The sequence below is a fragment of the Podarcis melisellensis genome (genome assembly GCF_964234715.1).
Source record: "Podarcis melisellensis genome assembly, chromosome: 4".
NCBI classification, from domain to species: Eukaryota; Metazoa; Chordata; class Lepidosauria; order Squamata; family Lacertidae; genus Podarcis; species Podarcis melisellensis.
In genome coordinates this window covers 64,501,880-64,526,014 of record NC_138531.1, presented here as the reverse complement: position 1 = coordinate 64,526,014, position 24,135 = coordinate 64,501,880, and the positions used below count along the sequence as shown (strand labels likewise).

Sequence of the window (24,135 nt, the reverse complement as noted above, 5' to 3'; positions counted from 1 at the left end):
AATAATAAAGTGACCCGAGGCAGAGCCAAGCGCTTTCTTCTTTTTTCACGTCTTTGAGATTAATTCGCATAGAAGTTGTAGAGTGTTTTCATAGGGCTGTGGGGTGAAATGGTTTTCTAATAAGCAAGTCTTGATCTGAGGCCTACACCCACCACGGTGCCTCGCAGCTTGTTTGCTCCTCAGAGGTTCGTCTCTTGTGAATTTCTCCAAGCGAGTCATCGAATTCTTCAAGTTCACCTTCTTGGCTTGCTAAGTTTGCCCTGGCAAGACATATTATGAAACTGGCAAAGGTGGGGGGAAGGTCAAATGAAAAGTCAGGCTACACCCCCATCCAAATAAAGATTAAGCACAAAAAAAGAGAGAGGTACGCATTTGGGCTGATGCAGTCACAGTCCCTGGAATGAATTATTGGTATTGGAGGGTGACCTCCCACCCTTTCTTATTTCAAAGTCATCTTGGCTCATTGGGTTTGAACCTGCAAACTATATTTCAAGATCGCAACCCTGTTTTGTGAGAGGGCTCCTTGTACTTTTAACTGGACAAGCTTTTCCTATCAATTCATCTCTATGCTGGATAAAACTCTGTTATATTGTGATACAAGAACATTTAGATACCAGAACGGGAGTTTAGTTCTTTGCCCCCATGCAAATAATGTTTATTGCCCCCCTCCTCAAGCTGCAATCAGCCATAGTGTGGGGAAGACTTTCCTATAGCTTCAGGGAGGGAATATTTGAATCCCTGATCTAAACTGGGGATCCCATGGCTACTCTTTAAGAAAGGAAAAAGCTGTCGGGGTTGCCAATGGAGCTTCAATGTTATCTTTTGTTTAAACCACACTTCAACAGTAACAGAAACTCCAACTTGAGTATATTCAGTTTGGTTTTAATTGGGACTCTAGATATTCACTTAGCAAACTGCAGACAGAAAAAAAAAAAATAGTGTAGTATTACCTGGGTCTCTTGCTGTGCATTGGTCATTTTGTTGTTTTGGCTCTGCACATAAATGCTCCAGACTCCTGAATTTCAGGACTGTTTGGCCCCATTAGTTACACTCGTCCCCTCCGTTCTTTAGCTGTGTGTGTGTGTATCTATATCTATATCTATGTCTATATCTATTTCTCTCTATATATCTGAAAGTAACCTTTCATGTCTCTGGTGAGGAGGAAGTCTAGTCAATGCAAATTTATGCAGCAATACATCTGTTAGTCTGACTTTCTTGTTTTTATTTTTAATCTGTAACCCAGTACCAGTGGCGTAGCGTGGGTTGTCAGCACCCGGGGCAAGGCAAGTAATTTGCGCCCCCTAACCCGTGGATTTGCGCCCCCTAACCCTAACCCCCAGATGTTGCGCCAGGTGCGGCCGACCCCCCCCTGCACCCCCCACGCTACGCCACTGCCCAGTACCCACACAGTACAGATGGTCTTTGCATAGTGAACACCGTAGTCAGAATTTCCAGCAGTTTTTTTACTGTGAATGTTAACAAGTTGGGCTCACGCTGTACCAATGCTGCAGAATCTCTTGTTGTGCATTAGCATTGCTAGTTGCCTCAGCGCATCAGAAAAGTGCAAGCTGAAGCCATAATTGTTAGGTGCAATGTAATGGCGTCATACAAAGCTGTTATGTAGAACAAAATACAACAGAGGCAAGACCGGGTATGAGTCACTTACTAAGGATATTTTTGGCCATCATGCAAAACCTATGCTAGGTATGTTACAGATGAGTTTTCTTAATTCTTCGTCATTTGCCAATGTAATTGTCATACATAGTGTCCCCAATGCATATCTCTGCAGTTTCCCATTTGAATTGGGCACAGTAGGACTCACCCCTCAATTAAATGAAGTCCAAGAATGCATAGTGGGCTGCATTTGCTCAAGTTTATACCTTATTATTCCAACACATCCCTCCCTCTCTTCTCTTTCTCTGCTGTTTCCCATCATACCCTATATTGCTTATATTTAGACTGCAATATTCTGGAGGCAGGACCTACTGTTAATAGGTCTGTAAAGTGCAGTGCACATTGATGGTGCCTTATCAATACAAGTATAACAAAACCAGATATTATGAAGATAGATAGGAGCAGAGATTGAACACTTACAACCCTATCCTGTATATTGTGGTGTTAAAATAGATAATCTAAATTTGAAAGCTTGCTGTACCCTCCATAACAGTGACAGCTATTCTGAAAATATTATCAGGCTGTGCATCTCTGCCAGGAGAAGGATGCTATCCATGCTCTCAGAATGGCTACCACTGAGCCCTGGATTGCACCAGTAGATGGTAGTCAGTATTAAGCTGTCCTTTTTCAGAAGCACCTCTACGACTCATTACCTCAGCAGCACGTTAAGAACCCTGAAGGAAAAAGACATGCAGGCACACCTGAACACATGCAGACAGATTGTACCCACTTTCCTGAGCCTTATGGAAAGGAAAGGCTGCAGACTATAAATTGACTAGATTCAGCCAAGAACAAAAATATTTGTCATGAGGCAAAGTAAGTACCGTAAGTGCTTCAGCAGCAATTTGTTGTGAATGTGCTAGTGATGAAAGAGAGATTCCAATGTGGAGTGCTAGCAGAGGAAAGCTTTTATAGTGTATGGCAGTCTTAAAGAAACTGACTGAACAATATGAAGTCACTGCAGTATTAAATGGTGCTTTTTGTGACATGCTGGCCTTTAGCAAATATAATGAAGCAATTTAGCAGCAACTATTTGTTGAATGCTGCCTCATGTCTCAAAAAGCTATAGAAATCACAGTTTCTATGGAAATTGCTACAAGGTAAATCCAGAGTGTGAGCTGTAGGGATGTGCAGACGAAGACAAATAGTGAATCAAATAAAGATTCAAGGGGAAGATTTTAAGTAAGGGGATGTATACCCTACCATTTTCTTGCAGCTCAAGCTGCCATTTTCTTATACCTGACAGAGCGTAGCCAAGGACAACTTGCTTGTGCCCCTATGCTCCTAATACTTGCAGACATGCAGGTGAAGTGTTGATGCTGGGCCACTCTGTGCCATCATTCCCCCACGTTTAGAATGGCATTCTTAGATGCCTTGCATCCCTCTTTTTAGCTTCCTTCCATGTGGGAACTTTAGAAAAGGAAAGTGCAACATACGGAGACAGCTTATATGGAAGCCTGATTATGCAGATAGAGGGTGTCCATGTAAAGATGTCAGGAGTCAGCAGCATGTTGAGGGGGGGGGGGGAGAGAGAAACATGACTATAGTGAGAAGAAATTAGAGATAGAGATTAAAGCTGGTAAATTAGGGGGAAAGGAAGAATAACTGGGCAGAAGAGCAGCTTTTATGGTCTGCAGCATCACTTTGATAGCATTGTATTACTCTTGCTCTTGCAGATTGCTAGGACACTATTTAAAAAAGGGCATCACCAGTTCAAAACCATTTGTTCACAGAAGTCCCAGTTTTGTTTTGGTATTGAATTTAGTGTGGTATTCTTTCTCAACTCATTCTAAGACAACCTTCACCAGCTTGGTGCCTTTTAGATGTTTTGGACTACAATTTCCATTAGCTTTGGCCACCTCAACGGTACTAGCTGGGCCTGATGGGAGTTGTAGTCCAAAACATCTAAAAGGCACCGGGTTGGCAAAGGCTAGACTAAGGTATTTCCAACAGTTGATTTATATATTTTCTTGGACTAAAAGAAGTTTGTTTACTAAAAAGTATAAGTGTTTAATTGGAATGTGTTACACACCAGGACAATCATGCTCTTTCCTGTATCAGCCAAATATAAATCTTTAAAGTCAGTTAAGAACTGCAATTGGTGACTGGGATGGGATCAGAGAGATTCAAAATTAAACTCCATTATACAATGCAGGCTTGTGCTGAATAATGCAAAACTGTTCTTCTTGGCCCAATAGTGGATTATACGTGCACTACTAAATAATTGGCCAGTAACTGAGATAGAGGTTTTACAACAATATGTTTTTTCCCTACTGAAAATTAAAAAGAAGAAGAAATATATCACTGTAAAGAGGGGAAAAACACTTAAACCCTCCCTAATTTAAGAAAAATATTGTTTGAACTGCCTGGAGTGTAACTGAGACAGTACAAACACAAGAGTGTTTGTCTGGTAGATTTCACCCTCGTCTTGGGACAGAGTCGTCTCAGATCAACAGAAAATAATCTCTGTTCTGCAGTATCACTGAAGGTCCATAGAATGGGGCCACACAGAAGCAAAAAGTATGCAATGTGGTATTGCTCTTCCATTGGCCCATTCAAATGCTTTTTCAAACAATGGGAAGGCACACAAGTATACAGATAAACAGACATACAAATAAACAGGTGATGACAGCTGTTGGCTGGGAAGTAGAGCTATGAGACAGGTTAGCACTCCACTTCCTGACCTAAGTCAGGAACCAAAACAACAGGACTGGGGGAAATGGTGTGTCAGGAAGGTGCTTGTTCTGTTCCCCACAAAAATGACAGGTTCATACCTCCATAGGGAGGCTAATGGAACTCTGGTTTTCAAATTAATTTTTAAGCTGAGCAATCAGCCTGAATGTCAGAAAGGAGGAGAAGGAGGACAAAGGTCTAGTCTGTTCTGTGGTTTGAGCTACTAGGAGAATTAAATTGTTTGTTGTGCTTAGCACACAGAGCCTAACTAATAAAAAACTCAGAACACAGGGGTATTTCAAAGTGAGAATAAATCAGCATTGCACACAGAACAATACCACTTCCTTGAATTGAGAATATCTTTCCTGAGCGATGAGTCAAACTTTATTTTCAAGAAAGGTGGTCTTTGCCAAGTGTGCTTGCCAGTACTGGAGGGAAAAAATAAATACAGAAAACATTAACCAAATACTTGTGTTTATAATTTGGGAAAACATCTGCAGATTTATTCCAACAAGGAGCTACGAGTTAGATTTTGCTGTTTAACAAATAGTTGAAATAAGCAGAAAAAAGGAATATCTAATTCCGTATCTTTGTGTTGTGAAGACTTGACTCTGTTCTATACAGAACTTCACAGATAATATTTTATGCATAAAATAAGGAATCAGTCCTCAGCTGGTACAAATCAGTCTAACTCCATTCTTATCATGAAATGTGTTACTGTGGTGCCATGATTCATGCCTCTGCTGAGAAAGTGAAGGGGTTGCATACATGTGGTATTGTGGTAGGTGAACTGCATAGTGGAATTTGTAGTTAAAGGCATAAAATGGATCTGGGAGGAATGGCAAAGAAAGGGCAAGGCTGATGTGTTTGGAGAACAGCAGAGTTTAGCTTTAGGCTGCATACACATCACAGTACTGTTTATTCTGGCTCCAGTGCAACACCCACTGTCTGAAACCAAGTACACAATCCATGTATCCTGTAGCTTCTTGAGAAATCCTGTTGATTGATGGACTTTTCCTCAAACCAGCTTCCATCTGATTTGAAAACGTAAGCCACAGCCTAATGATTTGTGCCTTTGTGCCAGCAGATCCTTACAATCTTCAAAGGAGGTCCTGCTGGCTGTACTGAAATCAGTGGGGTGTCTGTGTCATCACGAAAGAGGGTCTTCTATGTTGTGGCACCTAACATCTGAAATACACACTTGGGAAATTGGGGATATATTAACTGTGATTTCAAGAGGCAACTGAAAACCTTTCTGTTTAGAGAAGCTTTCCCTGACTGCAGATTTTTTTGATCACATATTGATCAGTTTTTGCTTATTGGTATTTTACTATGAAATTCTAATTATTTTTTTAATTGTGTGCTACTTTGATGTATTTATTTTTTGCATTTTTCATCTGTAAACTGCTTGATTATATTAAGTGCTGTATAAATATATAACAAAGGATTCATTTAACACAGTTATCTACTAAGCAGCATCAGTACCATTATTCCCTCCCTAGGTTTGAAACCAACTGCTTAACTAGCTGACTGATTTCTGTTACTCTTTTTCTTCTGCAATGACAGCTGTCTCATTCCACCGCTTACTTGACAGATGCTACAAAAGATGAAAGTTTAATACAGCACTTTCATGTTGAGCATTTGCAGATATTACGATTAACAATTCATGGAAAATCTTTCATAGTTTATACCTTGTGCATCCTCAGAGCAAATCCACAAGGTAGGTCACAGTTGCACACCTTTTATAGGGAAGGAATGGAGGCTGAACTCAAGGCAGGCCACATAAACAATCCATTACTAAGATGGGATTTTATCCCACATGCCTTAGATCCAAAACAAGTTGGATGTAGACCATCAATGGACCACTTCTTTGACACTTTTCTTTTAAATACATTGTTATAGAAATATGTTTTAGTCGCAGAAGCTTTGTGGGTGTATCTCTGTTCTGCCAGCAGAGGGGAATGAAGGCAGAAAAGGGCGGTGTTTTGGGGAAGAGCAAGGAAGGCAAAAATATATGGTTGAAGCCCTTTAGTAAAGTGCATGGCAACAGCAACTTTAAGTAACACATGATTTAGCAACCCCCCAATCTATCATTTAATTGTTATTCAGTGAGCCAGAAATTTTCTGTGGGTTGAATCCAGACTTAATCATGCATCAAGTAAACCCATTGAAATCAAAGGAATTAAGTTAGCAACTTAAGTATGATCAAATAGCAGTTGGTAGAGCATGAGACTCTTAATCTCAGGGTTTTGGGTTCAAGCCTCACATTGGGTGAAAGATCCCTGCTCTGCAGGGGTTGGACTAGATGATCCTTGTGGTCTCTTCCAACTCTGCAATTCTATTGTTCTAAGGCTGGATCCAAGCCTGATAATTTAATTGTTAGTGGTAGTACCTGTTTGTGCCCTGAAAAAATTCAGGTTAACTCAGATTTTTAGGCTGAGGTAACTATTGCCATTCCTATTTTGTAGTTGGTAAGTGCAATGCCATTTAGAATGGGAGAGGTGTTCTGTGCAAGTATTTCATGTGCCTTGATCACTGCTGGAATAGTCCAGAAAGTTCAAATCACATATATTTTATATCTGTGCACTATCTTCTTTAGAACTGTGTAAATATAAAATCGTTGATATATAAATAGTTATTTGAATGCATACCAAAACCACTCCTGCTAAATTTTGCAATAACACAAAGAGATTTTGCCATTAGCTTCAGTGAAATGAGATAAGGGGGGTAGAAGAATAAGAGATAAGATAGAACAGGGGGATAAAAGCCTGCACTGTTCTTATTGCTAGCTATAACGTGAAAACCGTAAAAAACTATACATAAGAAACTATTTATTGGAAGAGGAGTTTTAACTAATAGTGTTTGGCTATCTTGTCCCTGATCTTGTGGATGGATATACAGTATATATCTGCACCAGCGAAGGATTAATGCACCCGGTGCTGAGCATTTATATGTGTTTTCTCTGCATGCCTAGGAAGATCCCTTTTCACTTTTCAGGTTTGGGACCACATGCCCCTTCTTTCCCCTCAGCTTCGTTGGTACACATTCTTAGATCCGGCTGCTTGTTCTCACTAGTCTTTCACTTACTCCACTTAGTCCTTAAACACGAAGGCTGCCCAGTGTGATGAACTCTCTCCAGTTCCTGGACAGCTTCAATGGGCAGCCATGTGATTTAGAAACTCCTGCAGCCTCGGAATTCTGGTTGTGGGGAGCGGGGGAGGAGAAGACTTAAAAGCTTGGAAGTTTTCAGCCCATTGTCAATCCGAGCTTGGTTTGAGGACTACAGATGACTAACGGTGTTTCCCCCGCCACCGTCTTGCCTGAGATGCATAAATTACGTCGCAGGGAGCAGAATTCCCGAAGGAGGGCAGTGCAGTCCCCCTCCCCCTAGCAGAGTGGTATCTCCCATTCAGAACTCTCTGTCTATTCACACGCTGAGTTATGTGGCGGAAGACCCGCAGATAACGGGAAAGAACACTTGAGGTGCCAGCCGCTTCGTAGCGGGGAGCCTCATTTTTTACTTTCCTGGCTCCAGTTTCTCCCCCTCTCTCCCCTTCCTTTCCTTTTCCTTTCTGGAGGGACAGACCACGAAGATGGATGGAGTCTTACTAGGCTGGACTGCTTTGCTGTGGCTAACAGGTAAGGGATTTCATGGGGATCAATAACTTTTTTGGATTCGCAAAGGAGTTGCCTGCCTTCTCTCCCCCCCTCCCTCCCCCCCCCCGCTCTCTGTGTGTCGTGTTGCAGCAGGTTTCAAGCTTGTTCAGCAAGTGGGAAGCACGGAAGGGAGGGGGGGGGTTTAGAAATGTCGAACAAATAGTAAACAGCATGTTTGACTGAGGTGCCCGTTATCTGTGTTGCAGGCACTAAACTGCTCCACACCCCCGCAGCGTATCTCTTTCTAAAGGGGAAAAATGATCTTTACTTTCCCCCCCCCCCGCCCCCACTTTCCCTCCCAAATCTCTTTCGTCCTGATCTGATTCAGAAGCAGGCGAGCTCAGTCTGGGTGTGGGTTTTTAGCGAGGCTGTCTTTCCCCCCAGGGTGCCACCCCTGGATTTCTTTGGAGTTAGTTGAATGTGGGGGAAAGCATCTTTTGGAAATGTATTGGGGCATCGGAATTGGCAAGGTACGCTGCAGGTTTTTGTGGCTCCCAGGCAAAGCTCTCTGCTTGCAGATGTCCTGCACAGACAGATTGATAATTAAGGCAGAGTCATTATCATAGTACTGTACTCTCTTCGGTTCTGAATCACTAACTGATTAATGTCCCAATTTCACTCATACACATGCATTATTATTTTTTTGGAGGGGGTGTTCTTCTCTTTTTCCATAGATTGATAGGGTTAAATGGGCAGCTATCCCATCAAGCGATAGAAATCACTTCTCTGGCTACATGTGCCAAACATGCCCCCAGGACCACTTCTGTAGCTGGGTGTGTGTGTAGAAAAAACATCCAAATAACCCTCAGCTTATGATGCTCATTTTTCTAGCTCCCCCCACCCCCAGTTCCTTAGGTCCTGGAGGGTCCCAGGCCACCATTTCCCCCAGCAGAGTTGCTTGCAGAGAATTTGTTCAACTGAGGTTTCTAGTCTAGGGAGCTACCGTATGTGGCTATAACCCCCTTGAGCTTGCTAATACCATCCGCCCCACAAGCTTGCTACCCACCCTGGTCTGAATCCTAAACGTGCCCTATGTAGAAGAGTTTTCTGTTTCTTCCTTTCTAGCATATCTGCCTGCTGTACTGAAAACAGAGCCCAAATCCTTCATCTCCATCATTTGGGGCCTGAAGTTTGCTGGTTTACTAACCATTCTGGGCTCACTTCCACACCTTGCTTTTCCTGAGCCACTGCAGCTCATTAACTCAGCCATCCCATTTCTGGATTGCTGCAATGTCAGCATGCCAGCTGGAGCCAAAGAGGCCTTGCTTGAGTTTTCAGACCACAAGGATAGCCTGCACCAAGGTATACCAAGAATTGGGACACTAAAGCAAGCACTGAGTAGCTTACTAGTCACCATGGATCCTATCCCTGGTATTGCACAGCACAGCACAGCATAGCACAGCATATGCATGAACTAGGCTGGCTGGAGTCAGGATGCTGTTTTTGCTTCCTGCAAAAATCAGGCAGAAGTTATGGGTGATGTTATGGGTTGTCTGTGTGTTGACCAGCAGGTTATGGTGGTGGCACTCATGTGGGTTCTTAAGCCTCTCTTTGGTCACAAGGAAATGCCCAGTTTTGCTGACTGTTAATGCCCATCATGTCTATTAAAATTTTGGGAGAACAGGCCAGCCCCAGAGATTGTGTATGTGCGTGCTGAGGTCTAGCCTAAGTTAAAAGGCTAAGATGATGTTTTGCCATTGGAAAACACAGATTGTATTGGTTGGATTAGCAGTTCTGCTTGCTCAGGGGAAAAGAGTGTCATTTCCTCTTTCTTCATGGAAAAGTAGTTGCTTACTTTGGTCAGGAGAACTTCCTCAGAAAAAAATAATTCATTGCTGCTGTTTCCTGTAGGGTTATTTTGGCAGCAGCTAGCTTTGCTTCTCGCATATCTCTTTCTCCAGGTTGTTTTCTGTGGAAAATTATTGTATTCAAGGCAGTGTGCAGAGACTTCCATATTTATGGTTACCTACAGTAAAATAGATACTTGCATAATTTTCACACATGACGGTGTATGCAAACATACACAGTTGCTTTCCTTCATCCATGCAGAAATGGTGCCCTGTATGAAGATGCCCTCAGGTAATCCTCTGCTAATGTGTGAATGGGGAGAGGGGAGGGAAATCCCAGGAATATGTGTCAAATGAGTATTTCTATGAGTGTCATCAGTTCACTTTTACAAGGTACTGAGGAGGATGTTGCCTTGGTGCTAAGCTACAGAAGATTCTAGGAATTGCCTCTTTGCAGTATTGAATTTGCACAAATGGGTTATGGGAAGAAGCACAGGAAGCAGGCTTGAGGGATTTGACTGTTCCTACTCACTTTTGTATGCACAACAGCCAGCAACCCATTCTAAGAATGGTTCTTTCTTGCACCCTATTAAGAAAGGCGGGAGGGAGGTGGGTTTATGGCTTTTCTGTGGATAAACAAAACCAGACTGGGATAGCTCAGTTGGTAAAGCATGAAACTCTTAATCTCTGGGTTGTGGGTTCAAGCCCCACATTGGGCAAAAGATTCCTGCATTGCAGGAGGTTGGACTAGATGACTCTTGTGGTCCCTTCCAGCTCTACAATTCTCTGGTTCTCTGATTCAGGCATACAACATAACGTTGCCTACCTTGCTGCTTCTGCAGAGAGGTCGTTTAGGGAGAGGGCTATAGCTTAGTGGTAGTGTGCTTGCCTTGCACGCAGAAGGTCGCAGGTTCAATCCCTGGCATCTCCAGGTAGGGCTGGGAAAGGCTTCCTTCCTGAAACGCTGGAGAGATGCTGACATTCAATGTAGACAACATTGAGCTAGATGAACCAGAGGGTCCGATTCGGTTTAAGGCAGCTTTCTATGTTTCTGGGAGGGAGACTTTTCTTGCATGTGGTCTCTAGCATTCTCTTTCATTTCAGTGTTGGAACCAAACTAGACGTGATGTTGTTCACACAGTTAGTAATTGAATGAGTCTTGTTAAACCCTTGGTGATAAGAAACACTTACTGCATCAAGTCAGCTTTGGGGTCAGATGTGTGCCGGGACAGCCATAAAAAGAAAAAAAACTGAGGGAATGGTGTTAAGCATGACACTGTTGGCACATAATTTTTTTTACACCACCCCTAAGAGCTTTCCTTTTTCAGTAAAATGATATCGTTGCAAAGAGGTTATTGGGGTGTGTAATACCCCACAATGTGCACATAGCACCAAAAGAACAGTTGACAGTTTTATTTTACAATTGACAGTTTTATTTTATCTAAAATATTTTCTCAGTCATTCCAAAAGGAGTAGAATTATTCTCAAAAGCTGTAAGAATAAAACATAATATTTTTCACTAGGCTCAGGAAGTGGGTCCCTGCTATGCAGCAGGGCAATTCACACTTTATCATGATTGAGGAATACCTGGAACATAGGATTGTAGAAGGTTGGCAGATAGTTTATGAATTTTTCAGCACTGTAAGGTGTGCATTTGACCCAAAACATAGATGAAAGATTAAAATATAAATAAATTTATAAAATGTGATAGGGAGCAATGTTATTATTTTATTGCATTGCAATTTGTGTAAATGATATTTTATATGGCTACTCTACTTGAAAGTTGTCAAAACCTACAACTAGTACAGTGGAGCTGAAGAGGGCAATAGAGGGACATGATATGAAATCGGAGAAGGCAAATTGTGGGGAGGGGGAGGCAGAGAAAGTTGAGGCAACCAACAGAGAAACTTAAGAGTCATTTCACAAATTGTGTGTGGACTCCTCCTGATGATTGCAGCACCAGAGTGCGTTTCTTTACGGAGTTATTTCATCAGGGTGAGAATGTCTGCAAGCCAGTACACCATCTTTCCCAGTACACCATCTTGGATCCATAGCCCATTCAAAACAATTATCCTTGTCTAGAGTGGTAGGCCTGTTCTAGCTTACAGATAGCTCATCAGTCTAAAGCAGAAGTTTTCAACCTTTTTGAAAGGCTCCATTGACCAACTACATTCTTCCTGTGGCTCCCCTGTGAGGAAACATGCTCCAAGCCTGAGAAGCCCAGTTATGTTGCCCCTTGCCTGCAGAGCCGGCAGCCCCTCACCCCTTTTCAAACACCGCCCCATGTGGAGTGTTCCCTCAGCCTCCTCTCCCCTTCTCTTTCCTTAGGAGTCCTCCGGGCAGCCACCCTCCTGCCCCAAAGAGAGATGTCTCCTCACGCCGACTCGCTTGCTTATTCCGAGGCTGCTTCAGCTCCTGGAAACTAGCACCCCCTGGCCAGCCCCAAAGACACCATTGGTCTGGGGAGCTTGTAGTCAGGGCCGCTGCAACAAACAGCCACACAAACCTTTGAGTGGCAAAGACACAAGAGGGCATGGGGGGGGGTGAGAAAAGAGGGAAGGAGACCAGTGTTGCCCGCGGTATCCCTAACCATCATTCAAGGCACGCCAGTTGAACACCGCTAGTCTAAAGTAATTGCTCCCCAGTGAAAAAAGACACCCTAACATAACATACAAATATGGTATGGTGCTTCATGTCATTGGTATCAGGTGCAGGCTTTGCTTTTTAGTTTTCTGATTTCGGCATCTCTAGGAGTTGGAAGTTTTCAATATAAACTTGTACAGCCTCATTAAAAAAAGGGCAACGCTTCTATGGGCAAAATAAGGGCTCAAAAAGCTATGACTAATGTGCATTTTACTCTTGCCCCTATCCTGTGCACTGATTTCTGTTATCTCCATTGCACAGAAACTGCTGTTGCCAAAGCCAACAACTTATTTTTTCCTAAATTTAATTCCTCTTATCTTCATCGGTTTAGAGTGGATGCATGCAGTCAGGTTCTCCTCTGATTGTTACAATTATCATGTTAAGAGTCTGGTGTTCTGAGGCTTCCATTATATGTTTGTTCACCTCAGGAATTCAGTGAATGCAGGTAGTAGTCATCAGTAAATGAAAGGTTAGCCTTTAAAGAGACTAACATGAACATGACATTTAAAAACTTTGTAGGCCCACTGAATCTTCACTTGAGAGCTCTTGTTTTCTTTGCTCACATCAGTTCCCCAGTTCTACTTTTTGTATTAACTTCCCTCCTGTATTTTGTCAGTTCCTGAACACACTCTGTTCATACTAATATTATAATTGGTTTTTCTTTCTTTATTTCAAATCTACTCCTACAATCTCTGCAAGCAATTCCTCATCCCTTCTCACCATGAGGAGGAATCTCACCTTTCTTCTTCTGAACTGTGAGCTTGTTCTTTGCGTTGCCTTATTTAGACTTGTAAATATTTCAGGAACAGAGGGCTCATTTGTGAAAAGTCATGTATGCATTAGTGGTGCCTTAGATGCTTTTAAAGCCATAGCTTTGCCAATGGTGCAGATTAATGTGGAGGTGGCTCAAGTGATATTGCTTGCATTGTCCAGCTGTTCCCTTAGATGTATGTAAGAGCAACACATTGTCTTTCAACCAGCACTTTTTGCATTGTGAAAATTTGCACTATAATAAAGAGGGATAATGCGGAAGCTGTTGATGGAGTTCCATTCGTGTAATTAATTCCCATACATTATCTTTGGGGTCTACTGTCCCAGCATAGAATGCAGCTGTTCTATCACTTGGAGAAAATGTATTGTTAGATTATCAGAAATGTTTATTTCCACTGATTGCTAATGGCTGAACAACTTGTTCCTTTCTCCCTTCCTCTCATCCTTTCACCTGGATGATTTTTGGTTAGTTCACAGGCTATTAGTAGCAGTTTCGACAGCACCCGCCCCCACAACCTGTTTCAGTTTTCAGTGTGGTTTGACACTGCTGCCACTTTTAAAACATTAACTGGGTTTTGTGATTGTATAGAGATTTCTTTTTTTTTAAAAAAAAAATTCTTTATCTTTGGGGATCTCTGAAATTAAGAGGCAGAATATAAATATAAGCATATAAATATGCTATGATTTTCAGCAGCTAGTTATGCTGGGATTAAATATAAAGGGTAGTATCCCAAAAAGTTCTACTCAGGGGAGACCCCTTGCAATTAATGGAGCTAAACTAGTTGTGTTCATCAGTTTAAGTGGGTCCACTCAGTAGGATTAAGATTGAACACAATCTAGGGTGTGAAATTTCCCCAAGCCTGTAGAGTTAGGTTTAGACTTTTTATTTATTTATTAACTTCATTTATGACCGGATTCCACACAATTTTCATTATTATTCAAAGGCTTCAGCATTTTATCCCATTTATTTAAGTGAGAATAAACATGTTAACTACTTTGGAAATAGTGTATGGACCAGGCTTTTTAGTTCCTTGGAAGCTTGTAATACCTTTCCCCATAATAAATCTGTAAGTTTTTCCAGCATAGCTATTTACATCAACCTTGGAAGTTTAGCAAAATCAAAGTCCGAACTGCAAAGGCAGTTCTTCAGCCAACAAAAGTGTCCAAAATACATATACTAGGGAAGGGGGTGTAAAAAAGTGCACACATATAAAAATGCACTGTTTTAGGGAAAATTGTGGTGCAAAAATTTGTCCCTTAGGATAAGTTTGCACTAAAATGCTGGTGAATTTTCATGTGGGCTTAAAAAAGAATGCAAACTCACATGGAGAACTAAACTTAGGTAAGATTGGAAAGATGATAACCAGAAATTCAAAGTGACATTTTCAACCATCCCTAGTGAAAGCTTTTGATGTTCCTGTGGCTGCAGCAGAGGTGAACTGGAGAGCACGTGAGGCCAAGTTTGGTTGCAGCTTGTTCCTGTCATGACAAACTGCAGTTTCCCTTGATGTCTGAACCAGTTCAGTACAGTGGTACCTCGGGTTACATACGCTTCAGGTGACATACACTTCAGGTTACAGACTCCGCTAACCCAGAAATATTACCTCGGGTTAAGAACTTTGCTTCAGGATGAGAACAGAAATCGTGCAGTGGCAGCACGGCAGCAGCGGGAGGCCCCATTAGCTAAAGTGGTGCTTCAGGTTAAGAACAGTCTCAGGTTAAGAACAGAGCTCCAGAACGAATTAAGTTCTTAACCTGAGGTACCACTGTATTGTTTTGATGCATTAAATAGCACTATTGCCTTGCTGCCAGTATTTCTCCAGCACATTTTCTTCTTAGCACCAAAAGCAGATGGCAATCTCCCGTATAACATTCTGTCTTGATCAGAACCACTGAACAGATGGTTGATACCTCACAAATCAGTAACGTTCATACTTTTTGTCTTGTAGCTGTGACTGAAGGGCTTCAGGTCATGGTGCCGGAAAAGAAAAAGGTGGCCATGCTCTTTCAGTCTGTCGTGCTTCGATGCCACTTTTCAACTTCCTCCACACAACCAGCTGTGGTGCAGTGGAAGTTCAAATCATATTGCCAAGACCGCATGGGAGAAGCTCTGGGAGTGGTCTCTGCAGGCTTACAGGCTGTGAGCAAGAGGAACCTGGAATGGGATCCATACTTGGACTGCGTGGACAGCAGAAGAACGGTCCGCATTGTGGCTTCCAAGCAAGGCCCGTCGGTCACAGTTGGAGAATTCTACAAGGGAAGAGATGTCACCATTCTCCATGGTAACTGCCTGCCTAGCAGTTTATTAATTATGGGAAAGCTTCTTTGGCTATTATGAATGGTAGAAAATTACACCAGTGTTTTGGATCTCTCTTATGAGGATCAGTGTGCTTATTTAACACTATATATTATAGGCATGTATATTCAACTCTTGTCATATTCCCAGGGCAGTTTACATTTAAAAAACCTGCGAAACAGTTAAAGTACGAATGTCAATAAAACATAAAAACTAACAAGGCAGAGAGATCTTAGATGTAAAAACATCTAGTGGCAGTGTAAAACACTAAGCAAAAATTAAGTTGTAAAAACCTTGGTAAAATAGAATACCTTTTTCTTTGTGTGTGTTGTTGAGGTGTATGTCCCTTCCTATAGAAATAAAAATTATTCACAATCACTTTGCACTGCATGAAGGCTTTCTTGTGATCTGGAACCCTAACCACCCAGATCCTAGATTCCAAAGAAGCCATTGCATGTTCAACTATATGTGAAGGCCCCTTCCCTACAGATGTTTGTGTTGTATATGTGGATTGGAGCAGGAGCCTGTGATGTGAATGGGCCTATACCTTGCTTCCGTGTTGAAGGGCATGGGAACAAATGGCATTGTGAGATAGGTTTACATGTGTCCCACTTTCATTGTGGAAAAGACAATCTGGTGTGTTCCTCAGTAAATAGGAATTTGGTCTCCTGGATCCAAATCACTGTCCAGCAGAGTTTGCTGACTCTCTGGAGTGCACTGTGGCTCATTGGAGTGTGCTTATTTCTCTAAGGAAGAAAAATGCACTCCTGCCAGTAACAACTCTTAGTGAAAGTCTTGTTTTTAGTCCTTCACCTTTTCTCTGTGTTTCTGACTCTACTATTTCTCTTACATTGTTTTTCAGATGCAGACCTCCACATTGGAAAACTGATGTGGGGAGACAGTGGGTTGTATTACTGCCTCATTATCACACCTGATGATGTGGAGGGCAAGACGGAAGAGTCAGTGGAGCTGCTTGTTCTGGGTGAGCTATGTCCTCAGCTTACTTTTCCATTCAACACAGCCTACTTCTCTACTAATTTCTATGTACTTATCTAAGGTCACATCCACGCCATACATTTAAAGCACTGTTACACCATCTGGTTCCTACCAAAGAGTCCTGGGAAGTGTAGTTTGTTAAGGGTGCTGAGAGTTGTTAGGAGATATCCCCTATGCCCTTTGTAGAGCTACAATTGCCAGAGTTCTCTGGGAAGAGAGAGTTACAGTGGTACCTCGGGTTACATACGCTTCAGGTTACAGACTCCGCTAACCCAGAAATAGTACCTTGGGTTAAGAACTTTGCTTCAGGATGAGAACAGAAATGGTGCTCCGGCGGCGCGGCGGCAGCAGGAGGCCCCATTAGCTAAAGTGGTGCTTCAGGTTAAGAACAGTTTCAGGTTAAGAATGGACCTCCCGAACGAATTAATTGCTTAACCCGAGGTCCCACTGTATTGGTAAACCACTCTGGGAATTGTTTTTAAATGCATGACATTAGTCTATACGTGAAAAGATTTGCAACATTTCCTGGGTGTCCTTCTCTGTTCTTTCTGTTCCTTGCGTTGTTGCTTTGTGTCAGAGTGAAGCTGATCTAAAGAGATACAAGCCAGTATTGTTTTGCAATCACTACGCACTGTTGTAAGGCAAAATGTAACAAAGGATGGAGAGTGCCAGATTCTTTCCCCCTAAATTTAAATGATAAAGTTCCACTGAAGCAGTATTCCAAGATCAGTGTTTACTTAAATGATCGGATCCTGTTTTCTTTGAAACTCCAGATGGCTCACATTAAAACAAAAATCATAAGTGCATAATTTAAAATACTTTTACACTAAACGTTGCAGTGCCAACACGCACAATGAATTTCATTAATATAGCCTACAAGTTAAAAACACAGCTTTTGCATTGTTTTCAAAATTTAAACAGCTGTCTAAAATTCTTAGAAAAATTGGGCAGAGAAATAACAATTGTTCAAAAAAAATATTAAAAAACAATAACACCCCCCTGAAATGGTGGGATTGGTGTAAATGGTTTGCCAGGTATCCTATTGCCCTTTTCTTCAAACTACAATGCAAAATGGCAGCCCTGGAAGCAGCAGAAGGGAACTTTGGGGCAAATTTCTACAGCAAATCCACATGAACTGTGCAAATCCAGCTTCAGTGGTGCCTGATCAGTTCCCAGATGTTTTCAGCAGATTCACTGTGGATGTCATATGTTGGTTCTATCAGCCACAAGTCACTTGTAGGACCCAAAGGTCACCTTCTGCTGCAAGGAGTCCTTCTGTTTCATGAGCAGAAGGGTAACTTTTGGATTCCACAGTCTCCATTAGATCCACTTCACAGACTACTGTTAATACGTCTGCAGATAATTTTGGCTCAGCTCTATTTTAAACCATCATGTGGGAGGTCATAAATAACCGGATGTAAACATGGGTGGACCTGAAGTGCTGTGGTGCTTGGACATCTGATGCGCTTCCGTTTGTCCCACTGGGTGGCCGGCAGGGGAAAAGGAGAGCAGCAAAAGAGGAAGAGTAGGAGCATGTCTCAGAGAAGGCAAAGGCAAGGTTCAAAGAGGCCCTGCTATATTCAGAAAGAAGGAAGAAAGGTCAGGTTCAGCCCAGTGCTGAGCCACACTGGAGTTCAGGAAAGAGGGGAAACTAGTTGAGGGACTTGAGGGGTTATCTGGGAGATTATGATGATGAAGAGAGATTACGTTTGTGTCACTTAGTGATACCCTGTGATGAACAAAGTCTTGGACTCTGTTGAGAGAGAGAGAGAGAGAGAGGGAGAGAGAGGGAGAGAGAAAGAGAGAGAGAGAGAGAGAGAGAGAGAGGGAGGGAGGGAGGGAGGGAGGGAGGGAGAGAGAAGGATCCCATACTCCAAAATAAGAAGCTGGCTAGGCCTCTGAGGGTTTTCCTATTTATTGAAAGTTTCCTGTTTCTGGCACCCCCAATGAGACAAAACCTGCCGCGCCAATACTGACTCCCTCCTTAAGCATGTTCATTTAGCATGTATGCTCTTTGTACCCATTTGCACAGGTGCCCTCCAGAAATCCCAAATTGGTCATGTTAGTTGATAGGAGGTTCCCCTCTGCTTCTGCTCTCACAATCCTAAAACCTGAGGTTGCTCAATGAAATCAGTTGGCAGAAGATGTAGCGCATGTCACACACAATGTATATAAAGTGTGGTAATGGCCTTGGGTTTAGATGGGATTACATACATATCAGTGTAGTAGGAGTGAATAGGGATATCAAAGGATGTTAGTCATAATGGCTAAGACTGCAGTCCCGGGGCCAAGTACTACTAAATTCAGTTGGGCTTATTTCTAAGTAAACATGCATAGGATTGTGTATTGGTACTTCCACTTCAGAAGCAGACTAAACACCAGTTGTTATAGGGGAGGGCAGCATCAGGGGTCTCTATGCCCTGCTTTAGGCTTCTCAGAAGCAGATGATTGGCTCCAACTTGGTCTGATCCAAGACCAGAAACATATACTACTTATATTCTTGTGTGTGTGCATAATACATTATAAAAATGCATTTATTTATTTTTTGCACACCCAGTCGTATTTCATTGCCAATGCTTAGCATTCTTCTCATCATTCAAAGGAGAAAACAAAACACTTAGGAACGACAATTTGTTCGAGGTTCTGTAGCTTCTTGGGACATTTAAACCCCATCCCACTACTAATGAACTGTAGAAAATGCTGAGATAAAATATCTTAGTTCTTGGAGAGTCAGAGTGAGAGACTTTTGTTTTTCTGTTTGCTGATATTCAGATGGGAGGCTTATTCCCTTAGAGGGGGATGCAAAACTAGAACAGGAAAGGGATTAGGGGCTGCCTATAAATTATGCAACACCTTGGGGGCTGCCTTATCCCCAGGACTTATGTGAGAAGGGTAGCTTTTTATGCGGCAAGAGTAAAGCTCTTGAAAATCATGAAATATGGGTTATTTAAGAGCAAATAGATGTTTATGGGTCATCCTACATAACTGAGATAACTTAAAACATTCCTACTTCACTAGCTTGTTGACAAATTTATTTCAAAAGTTTTATTTGCTCATTCTGTGCAATATTTCTTAAAACTGTAGAAGTAGAAAATAACTAATCATACAGACAGAGCAACCTCTGAATCTTTCTGATTGAGGCAGGAAACACATATATTCTGATTTAGATATATAAAAGTGAGCATGCAGTTTCACAAGATTTTTCATAAGTGCATTTGTAGAAAACCACGACTTTATCAAAAGGTTGCTCACTGGCATCACACTGCTTGCGTGTGGTGGTTATACTGTACGTCTTCTTGTTAATTAATCAAATATCTGACACAATTAAGTACATTTCCCTGTCACTTTCCTATCCCAGAAGTCTTGTTTTTTGTTTTATAAAGTAGATATGTTGTGACAGGATGCTTTAATCCATTTTAATTGCAGAAACCTAAATTTCTGGCATGTTATTTAAATCCTTCCTGCAAAATACTGACAGTTTGGAGGTGGCCAGATTATCTCTCTCTCCCCCCCCCCTTAGGACAAGAAATGGGAAGATTCCCTACCATCAGATTTCAGAAAGGATCGTTTTGTCATCACCAGCTATGGAAATACACCTTCTTACTTTATCAGTTCATGCCTCCTGTCTGTGTATGTGTTGGTGGGATACGTTTACAATCACATTGTTGGAAAGGACACCGAGGGTCATCTAGTCCAGCCCCCTGCAATGCAGTATTTTCAACTAAATCATACATGACAGATGGCCATCCAACCTCTGCTTAAAAACCTCCAAGGAAAGAGAGCCCACTGCCTCTCATGGAAGCCTGCTCCACTGTTGAAGAGCTTGTACTGTCAGAAAGTTCTTCCTGATATTTATCCAGAATCTCCTTTCTTGTAACTTTGAATCCATTGGTTTGGGTCCTAGCCTCCAGAGCAGGAAAAAACAAACTTGCTTCATCTTCCACGTGACAACCCTATAGGATAGAATAAAATAGCTGCAAGCAGAGTGGGTGAAAAGCCTCTGTGGAGAGGAAAGTCTGACTCCACGCGAGGTGAGGGCCCTGCTGGATGACATGCTACTTTAGGTCAGTTTTAGTGATCTCTTCTGCCTCAGCAAAAATGCATTAGACAAGGTGATATGGATGCGAAAGTTAGAGGAATCCTTCAAGTGAATTTCTACTTAAAATATGATAAAGATATGATAGTTAAACGAACCACTGATTTTATATTGTTTTGCTGAAAAGCTGCCAATCATATATCAGCAACTACAGTGGTACCTTGGGTTACAGATGCTTCAGATTACATACGCTTCAGGTTACAGACTCCACTAGCCCAGAAATATTACCTTGGGTTAAGAACTTTGCTTCAGGATGAGAACAGAAATCGCACGGCGGCGGCGCAGCGGCAGCAGGAGCGAGCCCCATTTGTTAAAGTGGTACCTCAGGTTAAGAACAGTTTCAGGTTAAGAACGGACCTCAAGAACTAATTAAGTTCTTAACCTGAGGTACCACTGTACTTGTGATTAAAACAGGTGTTGGTATCTTTGATATGTTGTGGGATGCTGTTATCCCACAACATAGTCCACTGAAAGGCTAAACTGCAGATTAGCAACTGGCACTCTCTGGAGAGTAGATGTCTTATCACATCCCCTGTCACCAAAGCAGAAGTGAAGACTTGTGTGGAGGAAGTGGTAGTTTGGGGAAGAAGGGTTCACAGCAGACACTCTTGTTGCCTGCTCCCTCAGAGTTATAGGTCTATTATCTGATCCTGTGGTTGCCAAATCCAATAGTGGTGGTCTGAGTATGATCAGACAGAGGAAGTAAGACTGGGTGAAGAAACTGCGTTTCAAGCAGCTGCAATGAATAGCGTCTGAGGTCGCTTCTGCACAGACTCTTTTCTGTGGAACTGCCATCCTCTACCCATTTACTTTTTATAGAGAATTCCAGATGATGTTGCTAAATAAATGCAGTCAAATATTTTCTTTGTTGTCTACCCTCCCGTATTCCTTTCAGACTTGATTTGTGGCGGTGGGCTTCTTTCCCTTTTTGCAACAACATGTAATTGCAGCACCAGCTGTTCTAGTGTGAACAGGCAAAGTTCTATTGAAGCTTTTGGGGCTCCCCTGCCTATAATTAAAAGTGCCTTGTTTGCAGGTCCTGCCCATATTATTGCTTCATGTTGATCCTGACTGGGAGATTAGTGATGAATAGCAGGCGTAGCACCAACAGCCAGCCAGCTCAGACATTGGCTGAGTGCCCCAGGGGCTCAGTAGGGTCCTTCATTGGCCTAACCCTGCTGCCTGCTGCTGGTTCCTTTGGTGGCCAAAGAGCAGAGAGCAGAGAGCAGTACTACTCTTGAATGGAAGCTGAACTTGGCTGTCCAATCTCAGTAGGCAAGGGACAGGCATTGCACTTGGGGGAAGTTAAGATGGAGAGCAGCCACTGTGGATGGGAGCTGAGTTTGTCTGCCATTCAAAAGTGGTGTCACCACACACTCACTGATAAAGGAGCTGTCCAAGCAGGAAGGATGTATGCAAAGAAGGTTTCTTCTCATGGCATGGCTTCTCCCTGCCCCTTCTTTCACTTGCACTAGGGACTTGTGAGGCTGCTTGTGTTGCTCGCAAACATACCAACTGCCAGCACCTGCCTCGCAATTGGTCCCAAACCCCCTCCCACACAGCTTGCCACCAAAAACCCTCTCAACCCCTTGCCACTCCCTAACCCCATCCCTTCTTTGCTTCTGTCACTGTTGCCACTGTGGGGGGGGGGTGAAGGAGAGAAAGTTGACAAGGTGGTGATGGCAGCAGGACAAAGTGGAGAGCAACTTTCTTCCCTTCATTCCCCTCCCCTCCCCACACCAGTGGTGATGGCAGCAACAACAGGAGGAGTCTGGGAAGAACTTCCTGGGCCACCTGCCTGCCAGACCACACTGGTCTGTTTGCTCACCCTGCCTCCCTGTGGTGTCTGTCTGCCCTCCCTCTTCTTCCTACCCCAGTCTGGCAGGAAGTGCATGGAAAGGCCTGCCTGGGCCACCTGTCTGCCTGCTCTCTTCTTCGTTGTTTATTTGTTCAGCAGCATGATGACAGAAAGTGCAAATGTAGTATATAGAGAAAAATGGCCTGAGGGGAAAGGGTTAGGCACTCCTTCCTCTGCTTCTTTTCCAGTCAGATACCTAATCCCTGACCCCTTATTGCCCCATTGGGAGACTGCTCATGTGTTTCTCAGGACTCTGGCTCTTTGGCAAGAGCATGGTGTGACACACAGCCTAAATCTTTGCTTTATATGAGGGGCCAAGGTCCCACCATCCTGCTGCAGGCTTGACTCCTGACATCTATAAACAAATCAGTAAGCAAACAGTGGGTGGTATTCATTGGGTGGTATTAAAATTAATGGACCTAACTTTGCCATGTTGATTAATTTCAATGCCTGCTCTGAGTAAAACTTAACAGGATAGCACACATAGTAGTAATATGAAAAGGGTAGAACAAAGTAACTCCTTATTAATTTTTTTGTCATGATTTGTGAATGCCTGTTTCTGATTGAGTGGTAGTTCCCGTCTGCATCTTCAGTGTGCTGTAACTCCTCGCCCCCCCCCAGTCTTTCTGCCTCAAGCCCACATGGCACTGTTAGCAGCCTTTGAGTCTCCTTTGCCAGTGGCGTAGCGTGGGTTGTCAGCACCCGGGGCAAGGCAAGTAATTTGCACCCCCTAACCCGTGGATTTGTGCCCCCTAACCCGTGGATTTGCGCCCCCTAACCCTAACCCCCAGATGTTGCGCCCGGTGCGGCTGGCCCCCCTGCACCCCCCACGCTACGCCACTGTCCTCTGCCCAGTCCTACTCCCCTCCTTTAATGCTATTTAGAAGTGGTGCTTGTTGTCCAAAGATTTCCCCATCATTCCTTCTCACTCGCCAGTCTCGGCCACATGCTGCTAACAAAGGATACCGGCACAATTCAAAGGCCTCCGTTACTAAGGTTTCTATGGTAACAGGCTGCTTGGCGGTCTCTGTTGCCTGTTAAAACTTTGATCTCTGCAAATAGCTGCTGCTGTTCTTTCCTTGATTGACAAAACAAGAAAGAGAGGGATGGGCAGAAAAGAAGAAGTTTATTTCTAGCAGAGGGAGGAAAGAGGAATTCATTACATGGTCACACTCTCCCAGTAAATCTCTCAGTGCCTTCCTGGATGCCCCTCTGATTTACAAGAGACGCGTTTCCTCTCTACATCGTTTTTATGCTGTTATGGGATCATGTCTAAATGTCGAGGCCCAACGAGTGCTACGGTTTTGCCAAATAGCCACATGTTGCCACCGCTAGAAGAACAATAGTTCCTTTTTCCCATTAGAGAGCTGCAGAACCAGACTGCTGTAATCCAATATGTCCAAAAACAATGTTATCATAAATTCCTATTCTGTGCTTAGCTGCACTTGCTATTTTACTGTGTTTACATTTGCATGTTTTCACCCCCTCACATTGACCGACCATGGTGTTTTTTCAACCTTTTTTGTGTGTCTTGTCTCATAGGATGTTTCCTTTTTTCCATTACCTACTTACCTCTTGTCTCATTTATTTATTTTTCCTTTGTCAAAATTTTACAACTTCTCTTCATCCTTCCCCATATTTGAGTTTGCCCTTCTGATTTATTCCCCTGCCATTTGGAGCAGTA

General features: G+C 42.8%; 1 protein-coding gene across 5 annotated transcripts in view; it reads left to right on the top strand.

The window, feature by feature from the left end:
* The first annotated feature begins 7,463 nt into the window (after positions 1-7,463).
* Positions 7,464-24,135, top strand: part of ILDR2 (immunoglobulin like domain containing receptor 2) — a 36,713-nt gene continuing 20,041 nt past the window's right edge. For 2 of the 5 annotated variants that reach the window (XM_081907878.1, XM_081907875.1), the window contains exons 1-3: positions 7,467-7,986; positions 15,155-15,487; positions 16,364-16,483. In XM_081907878.1, the coding sequence (XP_081764004.1) occupies positions 7,941-7,986; positions 15,155-15,487; positions 16,364-16,483 (499 nt within the window). In that variant the 5' untranslated portion in view covers positions 7,467-7,940. Of the gene's footprint in view, positions 7,987-13,133; positions 13,190-15,154; positions 15,488-16,363; positions 16,484-24,135 lie in introns of all 5 variants that reach the window. The other 3 variants (XM_081907879.1, XM_081907876.1, XM_081907877.1) reach the window with 2 other exon arrangements.